Source organism: Giraffa tippelskirchi, chromosome 4 (genome assembly GCF_054371585.1).
Source record: "Giraffa tippelskirchi isolate mGirTip1 chromosome 4, T2T-mGirTip1v1.2.pri, whole genome shotgun sequence".
NCBI classification, from domain to species: domain Eukaryota; kingdom Metazoa; phylum Chordata; class Mammalia; order Artiodactyla; family Giraffidae; genus Giraffa; species Giraffa tippelskirchi.
This window is the reverse complement of record NC_137278.1, coordinates 4,252,389-4,269,600: the sequence shown is the minus strand read 5'-3', so window position 1 is coordinate 4,269,600 and position 17,212 is coordinate 4,252,389. Positions and strand designations below refer to the sequence as shown.

Here is a 17,212-nt window from a genome sequence, read left to right as displayed (position 1 = left end):
CAGGCACCGGAGACCAGAGAGTCAGGATGGCGGGGAGAGGGAGGCTGGGCACGCAGGACATGCGCTTTGGAGAGCAGTCCTCTCAGGACGCCTTCCTCCTTGCCTCCCCGGCACCCACCTTGAGGCCGAGAACCGAGGCAGGCAGACAACAGAGGGGCATCTCACGTCTAGCCCCTCCTCTTCACTGAGAACAGAGAGTGTTTCTTTTCAACTCACCTTCTGTGAGCGTCGCCGACAGCAAGACGTTCTGTCGTTCCTGGCACTCAGCATTCACAGCGTTGAGGATCACCGTGAGGTCCTTTTCAAAACCCAAATCCAAGATTCTGTGGTTTCAAGGGAGGAGTTTTAATCTCTAGGAATACATGGAATGCTACAGGGCTCCAGAAGTTTCAGTGAAGACCCAGAAACAGCCCTTTCCCTTCACCTTTCATGCTCCCCGGAAGGGCTCACCTGTCTGCTTCATCCAGAATCAGCCATCGGATCTGACGGAAATGAATGTTCTTGGTGGACTTTATATGATCCACGAGGCGCCCAGGAGTGGAGATAAGGATATTTATTCCTTTTCGGAGCCTGTTTAAAATTATATACCACAACAGAAAGTAAATCTGACGGAGCCGCATCAACAAAAAACAAAGCGAAAGGGTTAAGGAGACAGATTCATGGCCAGAGCCAAGGTGCCACAGTTTGAGTCATGACAAACATAACAACAAGTAGATACAAAGATATATTTAAGTTACAATTTTTCTCTGACGTTTCTCTATCTCGCAGAAAATAACTGTACGTGCTGAAATTCTATTAAAATCATAAAACCTTAAGTCTAAACGAAACTTTACTATATAACCCAATGCCCTTTATCTGATCCACAGACGCTTTCTAGAACATTCCAGATTGTCACCTTGCTTGTGCCAGGGAATCCCTTACGTGAATGAGTCATCCCATGCCCATGTGCTCTAATGGCTGGAAGGTTTCTTACGTTGAATCCTTGTTGTAACTTCCATGCAAAGTGCCTCACCTTCACCATAGACTAGGCAGAACAAATTTAACTTCTTACTCCCCAGACATCCTTTATCCCATTAGGCCACAGTAATAAAAGTGTACAGTTTTCAGCTGAGTACATTTTCCAGCTGCCCTTGTCATTAAGTGGACACATGCCTATGTTCTAGTAATAAGGTAAATGGAAAAAGGAAATATGCAAATCCTAAATATGCAAATCCTATCAGTAGCTTTAGAAGGAGGAGGTATGGCAGGAAGCTAGATATAATGGCTGGAGCTCCAACAACTATCTAACACTATGAGGAAAGCTTGCAAACAAAAGCCTCACTTAATGGCACAAAAAACCAGAATGAGCCAGGGGTCCTCACCCTGGTGCACGCATCATGCCAGCCAGCTTCTTAAATGCGAAAGAAAAAGAAAAAAAACTTCCATGTCATTTGCGGCACTGTTGCTGTTATTTACAGTAGAGTGGAATCTCATCCTAGCCAATATTTGAAGGTTTCATGTTTAGTATCTGCTCCTTGGTTACACATTACACACAGGGTTGGACATAACTACTAAGCATGAAGCTACAATAAAATAAAAACATCTTCAAAAGAATGTAGACAATTTGGGATGTACTTCTTGCAAGAATTTTCTACTGACACCAATGACCAATTCTAACACAGAATTACAAATAAATGTATTTGGGTATAAAAAGCAAGATGTAAAGCATCATGTAGGTTTATCATCTTGTTTTTGTAAAGTCAACCAACAAATTCCCAAACTCCCAATGTCACAAAAGGGAGTCTAAGGGGATGTATCCTTAGCAAGGGAGACCATGGATGTTGGGGGATGGGAGGGGTTGAGGGTGGGAGTTAAGAAGGTAAGAAGCTGTCATTAATCACATCAAAAGGGAGCCACTGGTAGGCTCAACAATATTTAAAACAAATAGCACTGTTTAGAACGACCCCTCATGGGGACTCAAGCTGTCCGTACACCCTGGGACTAGGAACCACCATCTGGGACAAGGCTCTCCCCAGGCTGAGAAGGGCCCGAGTCTTACAGAGAAGAAGACAGGGCAGACTGAAAAAGGAATTAACAACAAACAAAACTCTCCCTACCTGGCTTTTTCTGATTTTCTCTTCTCTCCTCCCATTAACACTCCAGGCACAATCCAGGTAAATGGCTACAGAAAGACATCAGACCAAAATCAATGTGAAGCCCTGTTTACAGAAAACAGAGCATAACTCCAAATTCCTGTTCCTTTAGGAAGTTGGGAGGGAGGGCTTCTCAGTGCAGGAGGCAATACTGTGCAGACACAGTTCCAAGGCATTGCCAGGTCCGTGGTTATCAGCACTAACTTAAATTACAGCTATTCGACTAGCTTCTGATGCTACAAGAGAGGAATATGAGCTTTTGAAATGATTCAAGGAGCTTCTCTGCCTTTCCCCATAGAGCCTGAACTGAAAACACATTTCAGTGAGTCTACTGCCTTTTTTATTTTTTCTTTTTTGGTTAAGATCAAACCCAAATACAATGCTTCCTCATTGCCACCCATGATGAAAGATAGGAGAGATCAATTCTCATTATAATTTGGTGCCCTGGCAGGCTTTGACTCAGAAGCTTTCTCTCTCTTCATTCTGAAACACACCCTGCTTGCAGCCTGTTAAGTAGCTTTCACTGGATCACCTTAAGGCTGTACCTGTGAAGCTCTGTAGGTGGCTTGCTAGTGACTACGATGAACAGATTATAGGAATGGAAGTACCGGGAAACACTAGTAAACTCGCTAAGCTAGAAATCAGTGACTCATAAGGTTTAGATCAATAAAAACCTACAAACTGTACCTGGGGAGAGCAGAGACAACTAGGGAATGGAGGGAAACTGGAGTGATTCCTAGCTCTTTGAAAATAAAGAAAAGACTGTGGGATCTCTTTCCTCAAAAAGTCGGGAAAAAAAGACAAAAGCTGAACTCGTGGCTTGCCTTACCTTAAGAAGTTTCTGGACAGTATCAAAGCTTTGCAGAGCCAGCTGTAAACATGAAAAAGTGAGAAATGATGAGCAAGAACCCTCCTTTCCTTTTCATTTATTTTTAAAAATTTGGACAGTGTGAAGTGATAAGGATGCAACCTAGGACCTCAAGCTAGGATTAAAAAAAGTCCTATACACAGAATCTACTTGGGAAACACATCTTGTTCTTAGGCTGATGCTGAAACCTGTCAGTTTGGAGAATCTATTTCTTGGACATACACAAACATAGTGTTCTGTGCTCCCTCTGCTGGCTCAAATTCCCAGAGTACTGTGCAGAGAGGTACAGTCTATGGTGCACAAAGATGGAAGACAATAAAGCAGAGTCGACCTGAATCTGGCTCGCTCTGGAAAGAGAGAGAATGTAGTACATGTGAATGGGTATGGTGATGCAACAGGCTAGCCTTGGGGCCATTGCTGTAAAGGTGACATGACTATTTCCTAAGGCTATGTCGGGGCAGAGCAGCAGCTAAGGACAGAGGTGATCATTTCCTAAGTTTATTAAAGGGGGCCAGAAATAACACAGAAACCAACAAGCCCAGTGGAAACCAGAGAAAGAGAAAATAAATGTAGGTTATAGCCATTAACAACCATCAACAAAGCCTCTACATAATCCCTTTATCCAAGGAAGATACACAGTTTCCACATGTTTAGTATTCATGAAGCGTCCCAGGGAAGCGGCGAGGTTGCTGCGGTAAAAATTTAAATAGCTCCATGCCTGCTCCTTCACTGGATGGAGCTGAGAGAGGGCACTGCGGGCTGTACAAAAGGCTGGGCTGAAACCTCCATCGCCTAGATCTGTTCTCTGCAAGGAACTGATTGGCATTTGATACAGGAAACACACATCCTGATCTGAAATTGCCTCCGCAGGCAAATAAAATAAACTGGATAGAAGAGATTTCCACCAAGAAAGAAGAAAAATATCAAGAAGCTTAACTTTCAGAAACAAGGAAAAATTAAAAAAAGAGAAAAAAGGTTCATCTTTAGAGTCAACTGCTTTTAATTTTTAATTAAGTTGTAAAAGAAAAAAATGTACAAAAATGCACTTATTTTAATTCCTTTTAAAAGAAATCTTAATGTCATTAGTTTTTAAATAACAATCCAGAAACTTCTGGTTTCTAAGACTACTGGAATTTTTCTTCTCGTCAGGACCCAGAGGATGGTTCCCTGGGAAAGCAAAGAGTGTGGTGATTGGTGCAGTAGGGAGAAAAATAGTCAAAACACTTGAATTTTATTCAACGGTATTGCTGAAAGAAGTTGCTTATTAAGCACACATCCCGAAAGTGGGACTGCTTACCTCTCTTGTTGGCACTAGTATCAGAGCGTAGGGGCCGTCACCACGCTGTTGAACAGAAGAAAAGTAATGCTGTGAGTTGAATGAACACAGGTCATAGGAATCTGGACAGATATGAAGGGCAGCCACTTGTAAACACCAGAAGCAATCTTATTAAAGAAAGTGATAAGATGGTCCACTGCACTCGTGTACTCAGTCACTCAGCTGTGTCTGACTCTCAGCGACCCCACGGACTATAGCCCAAAGGCTACTGCAGGCTCCTCTGTCCATGGGATTCTCCAGGCAAGAATACTGGAGTGGGTTGCTGTTTCCTTCTCCAAGGGATCTTCCCAACCCAGGAATCGAACCCAGGTCTCCCTGGGATTCTCTATCGTCTGAGCTGCCAGGGAAGCCCATTATCATGGAATAATGATCTAGAAGTTCTGACCCAAGCAATCAGACAAAGAAATATGCATGAATCTGGAAAGTAGGAAGTAAAGTTGTCATTATTAGCAGATGACATTTTATCCTAAAGAAAAAAAAGCTTAAGAAATCACTTGAAAATCTATTATAGAAAGACAATTCAGTCAACTAGCTGAATGTAAAGTTAATATATAAAAATCAATAACCTTCCAATGCAGAAAGTCAGATGGAACCATGTTTAGAATTGCAAAAAAAAAAAACAACATAAAAAACTACGCTTCACAAAAATACAATAAAAAATTTTAAATACCTCTGAGGCACATAAAATAAAATTTGAATAAACGATTCTTGGGTAAGAAGACTCAATATCATTAATAAGCTAATCTCCCTAAATCAATCCATACATGTAATGCAATTCTAGTAAATATGCCATGAACATGCATATTTATGCATATATAAAGTATCAAAAAATATCACAAATATACATATGCCTGCATATAAAAAATAATATACATAACCAGATAAGCTGATTTCAAAGTTCACATGGAAAAACAAATGTGCAAGAATAATCAAGATATTTCTGAACATCAAGTATTAAAACAACTTAAATCCATAGTAGTTTTTTAAAAATTGATGTTAGCACATAAGAGATTATAATGGCAAATACAGTCCATAATTAAATCAAATACATATAAACAGTCAGGATATACAGTAAGGGGCAATTTATATCAGCAATGAAAAGATGAACAATTTAATGCCCTTTTAAAACTAAGCTAGAAAAATAAAGTTGGAGTTAATTTGGCCTTTTTACAGATGACATAAAACTCAGAAACTATAAAACATGAAGAATTTTATTACACAAAAAATTTAAAATTTCAAAATGAAAAAGTAATACCTAAACAAAATTGAATCAAATAACATGGGGAAAAATATGCCATTCATAAGAGAAAGAACCATTTCTTAGTTTATAAAGGCTTGTAATTCAATTAAAAATAAAAAAAGACTATCAACTCAAACAGAAAAATGGAGAAGGGCATAACAGTTAATTTATGGAAATAATAATTCAAAATATGACTTTTAAACATGTGAAAAGATGCTCAACTTTACTCCCAAGAAAATTCAAATTAAAACTATGACACAGTATTTTTCCCCTGTCAGATGAGCAAAAATAAAACAGCCAACAGTGTTGATAAAGGCATAGGGACACAGAAACTCTTATACACCATTGGTATACACTGTTGGTGGGAATGAAAATCGGTGTGACTCCTTTTAAGATCAATTTTGGCATTATCTACCAAATAAAAATACAAATCCCATTTATAAGAATTTCTCAAAAAGATTCATAAGTGTGTGTAAAGAAGTTGTTTAATTGCTTTGTAGCAAAATGTTGAATACAACGTAAATTCCATCAATGAGGGAATGACTCAACAATTTATGGTACATACATATAGTGGAATACTAGGCGGCCATAAAAAAAAAAAACGCAGGTCAACACAGTAATGATAAGAAACCATCCCCAAAACATATTAAGTGAAGAAAAGCAAGGCACAATCATGCACAGCAAGCAACCATTTCTGTATCAAACAAACAAAACACTTCAACCAAAGGGGGAGGGGAACTATGCATACTCGGATTTACTTTATACGCAAAGAATACCCCTGGGAAGATAAACAAGAGGCTGGTGATACACTACCCTAAGAGCTGTGCCATTTGGGCCAAGGGGCAGCAGAAGGACTCACTGATCACTCTATGTTCTTCGGCACTCTTCAAGAAATTTTTTTAACATATACATTATATCCATAAATAACAGTAACAATGATAGAAGAAAACAAAGTAATCTGAAAAGGGTCCTGTGGTGCCCTGCACCTCCAAAGTGCTCAGACAAGTAGGGGAGGAACCAAAACTCTGTTAGGGAACTTCCCTGATGGTCCAGTGGCTACGACTTCACATTCCAATGCAGGGAGTGTGGGTTCGATCCCTGGTCGGGGAACTAAGACCCCACTTGCCTCACAGCCAAAGAACCAAAAGAGAAAACAGAAGCAATATTGTAACAAATTCAATAAAGGCTTTAAAAAATGGTCCACCTCAAAAAAAAAAAAAATCTTGGGGAAAAAAAGAAACACATTAGTGTAGAAGCTGAGCACAGACTTAGTGGCAAATTAAATTACAAGGATGGTTTTCATGTTTTGCATAGGAAATATTTACACACGAGGAGAAAAAGATTTGGAATTCAGACTGGAGGTGTCTGTACTCTTTGCAAGAGGCGCTGAAGCCCGGGCGGGGAACGGTAAACATGTTAGTACAACGGTATCAACACCGCAGCGCTAGAGATTCTGACATTTCAAAAGGTGTTACTACACAGAGAAGAAGAAAGAACAATCAGTTCCTCGCAGGGCAAAGTGAGTGAGGAAGGATGGATGGGATGTTAAAAAAAAAAAATAAGAGCCCAAGGAGCTGAAAGTGTGGAAACACAGAAAATTGGTCCGTTCTCATTTCATCACTACAATAACTGAAGACTCTGCTGGGTGCCTTGAATTCGCTGCTCCCTCCAGACGGGTTTTTAACAGGCCAGATCAGTTTACATTGAACCGCAAGGGCCTATACTGAATGTTACTTGAAATAAATTCAGGCTTGGAAAACCGTTTCTACAGAATACTCCCATCTTTAATAGAACGAGCTGTTATTAATATTAAAAAAATATTTGAGTAAATAAAAGCAATGACATACACGGCTGGTTAATGCTCTGAATATAAGCAATTCAGAACACTGTCCTTCATACAAGTCCACGTTGCTGACGACGAGGACACTGAGCGGGCAGGTACTGTTGCCAGGATCGGGGAGGCAGGGCTCCACTCTCCCAGGGCAACGCCTCCCTTAATCCTGGCAACCCCAAGACACAGGCTCCCCGTGACCCCCCCTGGGGCATACAGGGATGGAATGATGCGCTCAACGTCTCACTCAGACCCAGATTCTGAGCAGAGCCCCACCACGCTGTCCCCTCTAGGAACACAACTGCATCTCTGCTGTTCTTAGTTCACGGCTCCAGGAAATGAGTCATCTCCGCTGGGACTGTGGGACCCACGCCAGCTCAGATATACGCCCAAACCCTGCAACTTTCCAAGAAGGAAAAAACCTTCCACTGTCAACAGACATTCTTCTGGAGTATCTAAAGGGCTGAGACTTTACCACACTGACCGAATAATTCATATTTCTTCTCCAACCTGTACCGGGCACAATGCGAAAGCCCCTTGTATGAACCCCTTCACTGCAAAGCGCCCAGTGGAAGAAAACACCAGTCATCCACAGGAAACAGAATCCTCACTCATCCACCTCAGAGAAAGCCAGTATTAGTTTGAAAAGTATCTTTCTCATCTCTGAGTGTGCACGCACATATATAGGTGCATATACATGATCATTAGTTATGAAACTGGACTCACATTATACACACTGCTTTATAACCTCCCTTTTGTAACATGGCAAGAATGCCTATCAAGTTCACGACTAGGAACTGAAGAAAATATCACTTTCAATAACTACATAAGGTTCTATCACTTGAATGTGTAGGATTTGTTTTATTGACTTAAAATCATCTAAATAAATTTTAAATAAATTTGAACACTTTCATTCTGAAATAATTTTGGGCTTACACAAAGCTACACAAATAGTTCAAAGAACTCCCTTACTCCCTCCTCCCAGCTTCCTTATATGACACTGATTCTCAAAATCATTATGTTAAGATCTTATGGAAAAATCTGAACAAACCTTTGGGGCAACCTGATACAGGGGAAATTAACACTGATTCAATATTATCAGTTAATCTATAGACCTTATTCAAGTTTTGTTAACAGATTGTCTAACACGCTTTTTTCTAGACTCAGATCCGATTCAGGGCCACATGCAGCACTCAGCTGTCATGTCTTTTTTGTCTCCTTTACTCTGGGGTAGAGCTTTAGTATAGCTTTGTCTTCCGTGACCTTAATACTTTTGAAGAGTACTGGCCGGTTGCTGTGTAGAATGTCTTTTGACTTGGCTTTATTTGATGGTTGTGATCAAATTACAATTGTGCGTTTTTGGCAAGAAAACCAGAGAAGGACTTCCTTTAAGGCTCAGTGGTAAAGAATCCACCTGCCAATGCAGGAGACAGAGGCTCCATCGCTGACCCTGGAAGATCCCACCTGCCACGGAGCAACGAAGCCCATGTGCCACAACCACTGAGCCCGTGCCCTAGAGCCCGGGAGCTGCAGCTCCAGGAGCCCTCACACCACACCTAGAGCGCAGCCCCACCGGCTGCAACTAGAGAAGAGCCCGCACGGCAATGAAGACCCAGCACAGCCAAAAACAAACAAACAACAAAAATACATAAAACTTAAAAGAAAAAAAATACATGAAAGAAAACCAGGGAAGTACTATTTCATCCTTCATACCCCTATCAGGAGACCTGTGAGGTCACCACAACCCAGCACTGGTGAGGTCCCCTATGAGCACGTGGGTGAGGTGGTGCCAGCCAGGCTCCCCATCATAAAGGTACCATTTTTTCCCTCTATTTCCTGGAAAGATAACTTGAGTGTGTAAATACTCCATTTTCATCACACTTTAATCCATTCACTGTCACATCTCCAATGATTCCTGCCTGAGGCAGTATCACTGTGGCATTTGCCACATGATGATGTCCTATATGAATTCCCTGGAATTCTACTGTAAGGAAGGGATTTCCCCTTGTCCCATCTGTTTAGCCAATAATCCATCTGTGTCAGTTTGGACGCAGGGTATTTGTTTTAGACTGTGGACCGGAACCCAACACGATCATTATTTATTTTGTCACTGCAATAACAGGAAGGCTCGACACACGTCCAATTCTGCGTGCCCAAACCAAGGGAAAAAGTGACCAACCAGGTCTTCTCATCTGCCCGTGAACTACTCCGCTTCCTACTTCTATTCTCACTGTTTCCTCTCAACTCAGAATAGCCAGGGTGTATTCGTGAGAGTCCAGGCTGGGTTCTGAGATGGTACTGATGCCCACGGAACATGGTAGTCACATGGCCTCCTTGAGATCCGTGCCAAAGAACCTAGTTCTGGCCCCTCTGGCCCAGGTGCTAACTGTGTTTCACAACTAAAAAGAGGTCCGAGAAAATACGAAATAAAGGTGGCCCAACAGTCACACTCACTAATGGGGTGCTTATTTTCACTTCTACTATTCATGCCAAATCCCTGTCTTTAATACAATGCTAACCATTTCTGGTTGGAGAAGGAAATGGCAACCCACTCCAGTGTTCTTGCCTGGAGAATCCCAGGGACGGCGGAACCTGGTGGGCTGCCGTCTATGGGGTCGCACAGAGTCGGACACGACTGAAGCGACTTAGCAGTAGCAGTAGCAGCAACCATTTCTGGTAAGAAGAGCTTGGCCTCTGGAGCCAAAGAGAATGGAGGTGGAGACCCAGCTTCAGGCTCAGTCCCCACATGGCCTTAGGATGGTATTTAACTTCAAGTCTCCTTGTTTTTTTTTTCAAATTGATGTAACAGTGAAGTGAAGTTGCTCAGTCGTGTCCGACTCTTTGCGACCCCATGGACTGCAGCCTACCAGGCTCCTCCGTCCATGGGATTTTCCAGGCAATAGTACTGGAGTGGGTTGCCATTTCCTTCTCCAGGGGATCTTCCCGACCCAGGGATCAAAGCCGGGTCTCCTGCATTGTAGACAGACGCTTTACCATTTGAGCCACCAGGGAAGTCAAATTCAGTGCCATTAGGGCAGTTAGCAAGCCAAGAAGATAACATGAGCAAAGCATTCAGCACCACGTCTGACACACGGGTAGCATCTTACAAATGTTCCCTAGTAGACCTGCTAGAATGACTGTTACAGTTGTCTATTATTTGTTCTATTTTTTATTCTATCCCCCACTCTGGGCACAATCTTTAGATGCAACATGCTTACATAGTAAATGAATTAAACAGAGATAGGAAAACAAAGCTAAGTGAAAAGATTTTACTGCTTTGGTTCAGTTTGATGGTTTCATATGCACCATGAACAATAACAGAAAAAATGCATTTTCTTTTGTTTTTTGGCTTTGTCGAGCAGCTTGCAGGATATTTGTTTTCCAACTAGGGACTGAACCCAGGCCCCTGGCAGTGAAACTCCAAGTCCCAACCACTGGACCGCCAGGGAACTCCCCGGAAGACAGCCTTCCTACTCACCTGTATTTTGGACTGCATTGCTTGAAGAGACTGGACCACAGGGATGCAATAGGCAAGAGTTTTACCTTTTAAAAGAGGACAAGAGGAATTAAAACCAGGGTCTGAGGACGTCAGAAAACCAAAGATAGTAAAGGAAACTGGTGCCGCCCTGAAGTCTGGGGATAGGAAAAGCACGTTCACATTCAGGGGAAGACGGAAGCCACAGCCCCCAGCTCTGCTCTGTGAATGCAGTGCTGCTAATAAACCTGCAGCTTCGCTCCCTCAACACCTAACAAGGGAGACAATAATATGCTCCCCAAGTCTCGCAGAAGCTCAGCTCAGCGACTGTCCCTAGGAACTAGAGAAGCTCCCCTCCCCGGGGTCACCCTCAACCTCTCAGAGGAGCTTCTGAAGGCAGAAGTGTCCTCTATGGTGCTTTCACAGTCAGGAGCCAGTTGGAAGCCCAGAGCCGGCCTTCAGAGACCAAGGAGAAACCACGATGGCAAAACCCTTGGGCTTCTGTCCACCTGGACACAGGCTGAGTGAGGGAGGAAAGGTCAGAAAAGCCATTCCAGACTGTTCTGGAACAAAACCAGTGTTCCGTGATTGAGCACAACAACTGGCATCTGGTCAGTGTGTGCTCACGGCAAGAGTGTTTTAACACCAGAAAAAAACATTCATCACCACTGGAGTGAAGATGGACGGCTCTGGCCATGGATGGTGGGACCAGGTGGAGCCCTGGGAGGGGCGCTGAAAAATGACTGCGGAACCTGACTCCTTTCTGATCATTCCTGATCGTGGTCCCATTGATCATCCCCTTCCTTTCAGGGCTCTGATCAGAAGCAAGCATGGCCTCCCCTCCCCCCACCAAACAAAGCAGCCACCACCATCAACAGACAGCTCACCACATGACCGTGGAGGAAGGGCAGAAATCAAGTGACGACTGACCTGAGCCCGTCTGGGATCGCACGAGGGCATCTCTGCCTTCCAGCAACACAGGGATGCTCTGCTTCTGAACGCTTGGGCCGCCCGGAAGAAAGAGCACATGCTTACCTATGATGTACTACCCTCCCAGGTTTACAGGCAGAGACACAAGCTCCACAGAATGCAACTGCCCCAGGCTCTGTGTCACCTTGGAGATTACCTGAACAGTCATGGGAAGGGCTGAGAAGCCCTTGATGGTTAGAAGGGCAAAACCCTAGTTAAATTTTTGGAACTTTTGGGGCTGAAGAAGTTGAGGCAACCCAGAGATTGGCTGGTATGCTACACTAATTAAAAAGAAAAATGCGACAGGCGTGATGACAAGCTGGAGCCACCACAAAGCACATCACGTATTCTATCTTCTGAATCAGGGAATATGAAGCAATAAGACGTTATGGAAAGATTCCCAAGCAGAAGAGGGAAAGGGGGACTCGTGAGCCCCGCAGACAGCCAGGAATTGCTGCCCATTCTCTAGAAAACCAAATATGACTGCTACAGACACAGTAAAATGTGTGTCCAGGTGTGTATTCAAAAACAAACAACTACAATGACAAGGTCTTACTACATAGTATAGGGAACTATATTCAATGTCCTGTGATAAACTACAATGGAAAAGAACATGAAAAAGAATATACATATATATAATTGAATCACTCTGCTGTAACAGCAGAAATTAAGACATTATAAACAAACTATATTTCAATAAAATAAAAAAAACAGAGTATGGAAATCACATTTGATTGCTAAAACTGAACAAAACAGTAACAAAGGGGCTCATTTTTTCTTTGATACTTTTACTCACATTTACTTCTAAGTGAAAGGGGACATTAAAACGCACATAAGCACACATACTCAAGGTGGGGGTGTCATTTTTGCTCCATACCTCTCACTACTCTATTTCCATTTTCCAGGAGTTGTCACTAACATTTAAAATCTTTTTCCAGCATCCCATTACATTCAACCAAGTATTACTCCCATCTTGTAGCTGACTCTACTTCTTACTGCTAAGAAATGACAAGATAAATTCTATATTTTAGACAAATTATTTTCGGGCAGCACAGACCACAGCGGCATCCCATACAGACCACCTCTGGACGAGAGTCCTCTTAAGAGTTTAGAGCTGAGGGTGGCAGGGATGGAGCCCCAGTCCCATGCACTGCGTGGGGAAGCCGAGTGGTTACCAAGCCCTCAGGGGTTAATAATCTGGTGTTGCTCTCTAATGCCAAGACATGAGTCTGCTGTCCTCCAGGGACAATTCAGACTTCATTTGCTTATACCCACTTAAATCCTGAGAAAATCAAGTGACCCAGAACTCTTACCTGGTCATACTAGACATTTTTAAGACTGTATTTATTGTGGAAATCTAAGAGAAAAGACAAAAAATAAATAAATAAATACTTTCCTTTATCTAATTTTTTTGGTATAAATACATTTAATGCAAATAAGGATGCAAAGAAGGGGAAAATACTGGGGTAAAAACTGATGATCACAATCCAATCAAGTTCCTCCAAACCAATGGTTCTCAGCTGGAGGTGATTCTGTGCACTGCCCCCCTGCCAGCCTGTCCCAAACCAATGGTTCTCAACTGGGGGTGGTTCTGCACATTGCCTCCCTGCCAGCTTGCCCAGGACGTGTGGCAACATCTGGAGAAACTGTTGGTTGTTACAAATGGGGGGGGGGATGCTCCTGGCATCGGGTGAGCACAGGACCTGCCAAACATCCTACAACACGCGGGGCAGCCCCTGAGACACAGAGGCCCCGTCTCCCAGTGTGCACAGTATCCAGGCTTGGAAAGTCACTGCACTCTGCGCTGAGAACGCAAGCACAAGTAACCTGCCCGAAAGAAGAAGCAGGTAAGCCGTGACCATTTGAGCCAAGAAAATCTGGACTTCCTAAAAGTGAATGTATTTTTCTCGCCTTACTCATAAACACGACTACAACACTCATTCATGGTTGTTTGGTTTTATTTAAGTGTCCATGTTCAAAAAGACCCTTTTTCCTTCAGTTCTTTATAACTCCCTTAAGAGCAAGATGACAGTTCATCTCCCTCCCCTAGGGTCACTGTGACACTGGCCACCCAAAACAGTCTTAATGCCATATTTATCCAGTAATTATGAGGTGGTCTTCAAGTCAGATAAGTGGAGTCCCAGTCCTAAAGTGAATTAGGTGAGCAAAAAACAAAAAAGGGAGGTGGGGTGGGGTGGGGTGGGGTGAGGACAGTGAACAGATTCCTAAGCTCACGTAACTGTCCTGGAAAAGCATCTTATCAATCTGAGTTTAGCTGGGTAACCTCGAGCAGATATAACCCTTCTTTGATTTTTTTTCTTCCTAGAACTGTCACTTCACCGACATTCTGAATGAACAAACAGACCCCCCAAATGGAGACACCCAGAAAACAAGAAGGGATACTTACGAGATGTGGGTGGAGGTCCAGGGCTTGAAAAGCATCTGAAGTGAACACCTTTTCTTGCACCTGCTTTACTACAGGTCTGCAAATAACGAACAAGATGCAGGCATCAGTTCCAAGAGACAAAGAAAAAGGCAGAAGACACTTAATTCCTTTCATTCTCACAGGGCGTCTACCCCTGGACATACCTGGGAAGTTCTGGAATCTCAGGGTTGTTTTTAAACAGCGATGAAGTCTTAATGCCTGGCTTCCGTTCCTGGTTTCCATCACTTGCACCGGCTGAAGACTTCTTGGGAGAAAACGTTTTCTGTGCCTTCCCCTTCAAGGTCCTGCGAGTTTCTTTCGCGGCAGTTTTCTTGGCCGGGAGAAATGAGGCTTTGCTCCTCCGTTTCGCTGGGGGAGCCTCGCTGGATGCTTGGCATTTTCTTTTGGTGGCTGCTGCTTGCTGCGTTGTTCCCAAAAGGAAAGAGCGACAAGAGATGCGTTAGTCCATGAAGACAGACCTCAGAGTGAAGCCTGACTGCCCACAGAATTGCATCTCTCCCTGCGGAGATCATTACTCCCCATATGTCAAGCAACAGTTTAGGGTCTGCAATCAGATTCTTTAACTTGGCCCTTTTTTCCCCCGAAAGGGGGAAAGAAAAAACCCCCACAAATCTCAGCTGATCCATCTACCAGACCTTACCAATCGTCTTAAATTCCACTTCCACCAAGATTATCAAGGGAGAGACATTTTTCAGGCTGAATGTTAACAACTGGAGTCTGTTTGCAGGGAAAGGAGGACCCACCTAGTGAAGTGTGCAGCTAAGGTGATCCAAATCCCTAGGAATCCATTTACACAGCAATCGCGTGGAAGAGGAGCGATGAATCTTGCCTCTCTCCACCAACAAAGCCCATCGGTTACTGCACGTGCCCAGGAAGCGGAAACCTTCATTACCGCCTAGCCCGAGCGCTTGGACGGCTGTCATTCTCTGTCCTCATGCTGCTCCCCCAGATTCAGGGGGCTTGGAGGCGATTCCTCCTCCCAGCTTCCATTCCAAATGAGAATTCTGCTCCATCCATCACCTCCATTGCAATTATTTCCAATGCTCCTCGCCTTTCCATTCCCCATCTGATCACCGATTACGGGCTACAACACGAGATATTTTCTTGCCTGTTGCTTCTTATTTCCATAACATGAATGTTGTTAAATGCATGCTGTCCAAACTTCCCCTAGGAGAAGAATATCCAATTCCTCTATTTTCCTTGACCTTCTCTTCCCAGTTTACATTACGCATGAATATACAAACATCCCCTGAGTAGCCGGGGCTTATTATTCTGGAGTTCTGGTTTCTCTTGGAATATGCTATCTTCCTCTTGGCTTGAGATCATGACTTCTGTGTGTAGACATCAGTTTGCTTTAGCCGTGACTGTCAAGGTTCTGACTAACCTGGCATTAACAACAGTTCCTGGCAACCCTAAGGGCACCTATAGCTAGGTAATTCAATATATATATAACTTCAAATGTTTGGTATTAATATTTAGCATTGGTGTTTACATTTAGTATTGATAATCTGCTTCATTTTACAAATGTCACAAGTTTGTTTTTACAAAGTCCCGAATTTTCAGACTAAAAAGAGATAAAGTCAAGAATCAGGTCTCATTTTCAAGATGGGATGAAGTGTGCAGATCTTGCTTGGTTTATAGAATCACAGGCTCTTGAAGCACAAAAAGGCCTAAAGGCCTCTCCTGCTGCGCACACGTGGACCTCCCACCACAGGAGCCCCGCCAGGTGGCCCTGCAGCTCCTGCCTGCACCTCCTCCTACTGTTCTCTACCCCATGAGGCAGCTCATTCTGTTCCTGACCAAATTCCAGGGGTCAGGAGGTTCTTTCTGACATTCAGGCAAAATCTGTTTCCTAGAAGATCCAAGTCCTAGTCTGCAGTTTGTTCTCGGCACCAACTCTTGTACACAACACTCCTTTGTTCACCACAGAATTCCATTTTTTTTCTCCTTCTTTGGACTAAATATCCCAAACAGGACACAAACTTTAGACCCCTTATCATCCCAGTCATTCTTTACTCCCATGTCAACATCTCTCTAAGTGTTTTGAGTTAAACACAGTATCAGGAGGGCTTTCCATTGAGCTCAAGCTAAAATCCAGAATGTGTGACATAAGCTATGAAGCTCTTTAGAATCTGCCTTTGCCCATCTCACCAGCCTCAGCTTTACTCGCTGTCATCCTGGTCTTCCTTAAATTCTGAGGATGTCCCGAGCTCCTTCTCTCCTCAGAGCCTTTGCACGTGCTACTCCCAAACCCATGTCCCCAACCCACCCTCTTGTACTCATTCCTCAAATCAATCCAGGCTCACCTGCTGCATCCTCAGAGGAGCCTTTCCAGACTTCCTGCCTCCACCTGTCAAACCAGGGTCCCTGTCCTTGGCTCTCCTGGCGCCCTTCTTCTCCTTTGTAGCACTCAGTGCAACATTAAATACAAGGTGTCATTCGCTGTGTGATGTCTGTCTTTCCCATTAGATTGTTATAAACAGACAAGCCTGTGCCGGATAGCACTGCATTTCCTGCACAGGACCGTGACTGGCACAAAGTAAGTGCTCTATAAATACTTGCAGGATGAACAACACGTCATGGAATGATCCTCTTCTGTACTCTGGACACTGTTCTACTTCTCAGTCCCCTTGCCCCCAGCATCCATGACACATTCATTAAAAAAAACTGACCACTTAGCAGCAGCAGCAGCAGCTTGGTTCTGAAGGTACAAAGATCTGACAAGCCCATGAAGAAGTCAGAGACAAGTGGACGAGACAAAAGTGTAAGACTGCAAATCAAACCTTATTTGTACTACCGAACAGGTGTGGACGAAGAGTTATAAGGGCACAAAATAAGAAGACTACCATGGCCCACGGTGAGGGAGAGGGAGGTGAAGATACAGGAATGCTTCAAGGGGTGGCATCTGAGCACGG

The 17,212-nt window shown here is 43.4% G+C and overlaps 1 protein-coding gene across 5 annotated transcripts in view; it reads right to left on the bottom strand.

The window, feature by feature from the left end:
* The window catches only part of DDX31 (DEAD-box helicase 31), a 71,953-nt gene that overhangs the window by 52,559 nt on the left and 2,182 nt on the right, over positions 1-17,212 (bottom strand). For 4 of the 5 annotated variants that reach the window (XM_081590790.1, XM_081590791.1, XM_081590793.1 and 1 more), the window contains exons 2-11: positions 14,441-14,697; positions 14,259-14,334; positions 13,165-13,208; positions 11,813-11,883; positions 10,886-10,950; positions 4,298-4,342; positions 2,962-3,003; positions 2,097-2,161; positions 451-570; positions 217-323 (exon numbers count right to left, since the gene is read on the bottom strand). In XM_081590790.1, the coding sequence (XP_081446916.1) occupies positions 217-323; positions 451-570; positions 2,097-2,161; positions 2,962-3,003; positions 4,298-4,342; positions 10,886-10,950; positions 11,813-11,883; positions 13,165-13,208; positions 14,259-14,334; positions 14,441-14,697 (892 nt within the window). Of the gene's footprint in view, positions 1-216; positions 324-450; positions 571-2,096; positions 2,162-2,961; positions 3,004-4,297; positions 4,343-10,885; positions 10,951-11,812; positions 11,884-13,164; positions 13,209-14,258; positions 14,335-14,440; positions 14,698-16,603; positions 17,015-17,212 lie in introns of all 5 variants that reach the window. The other variant, XM_081590792.1, reaches the window with a different exon arrangement.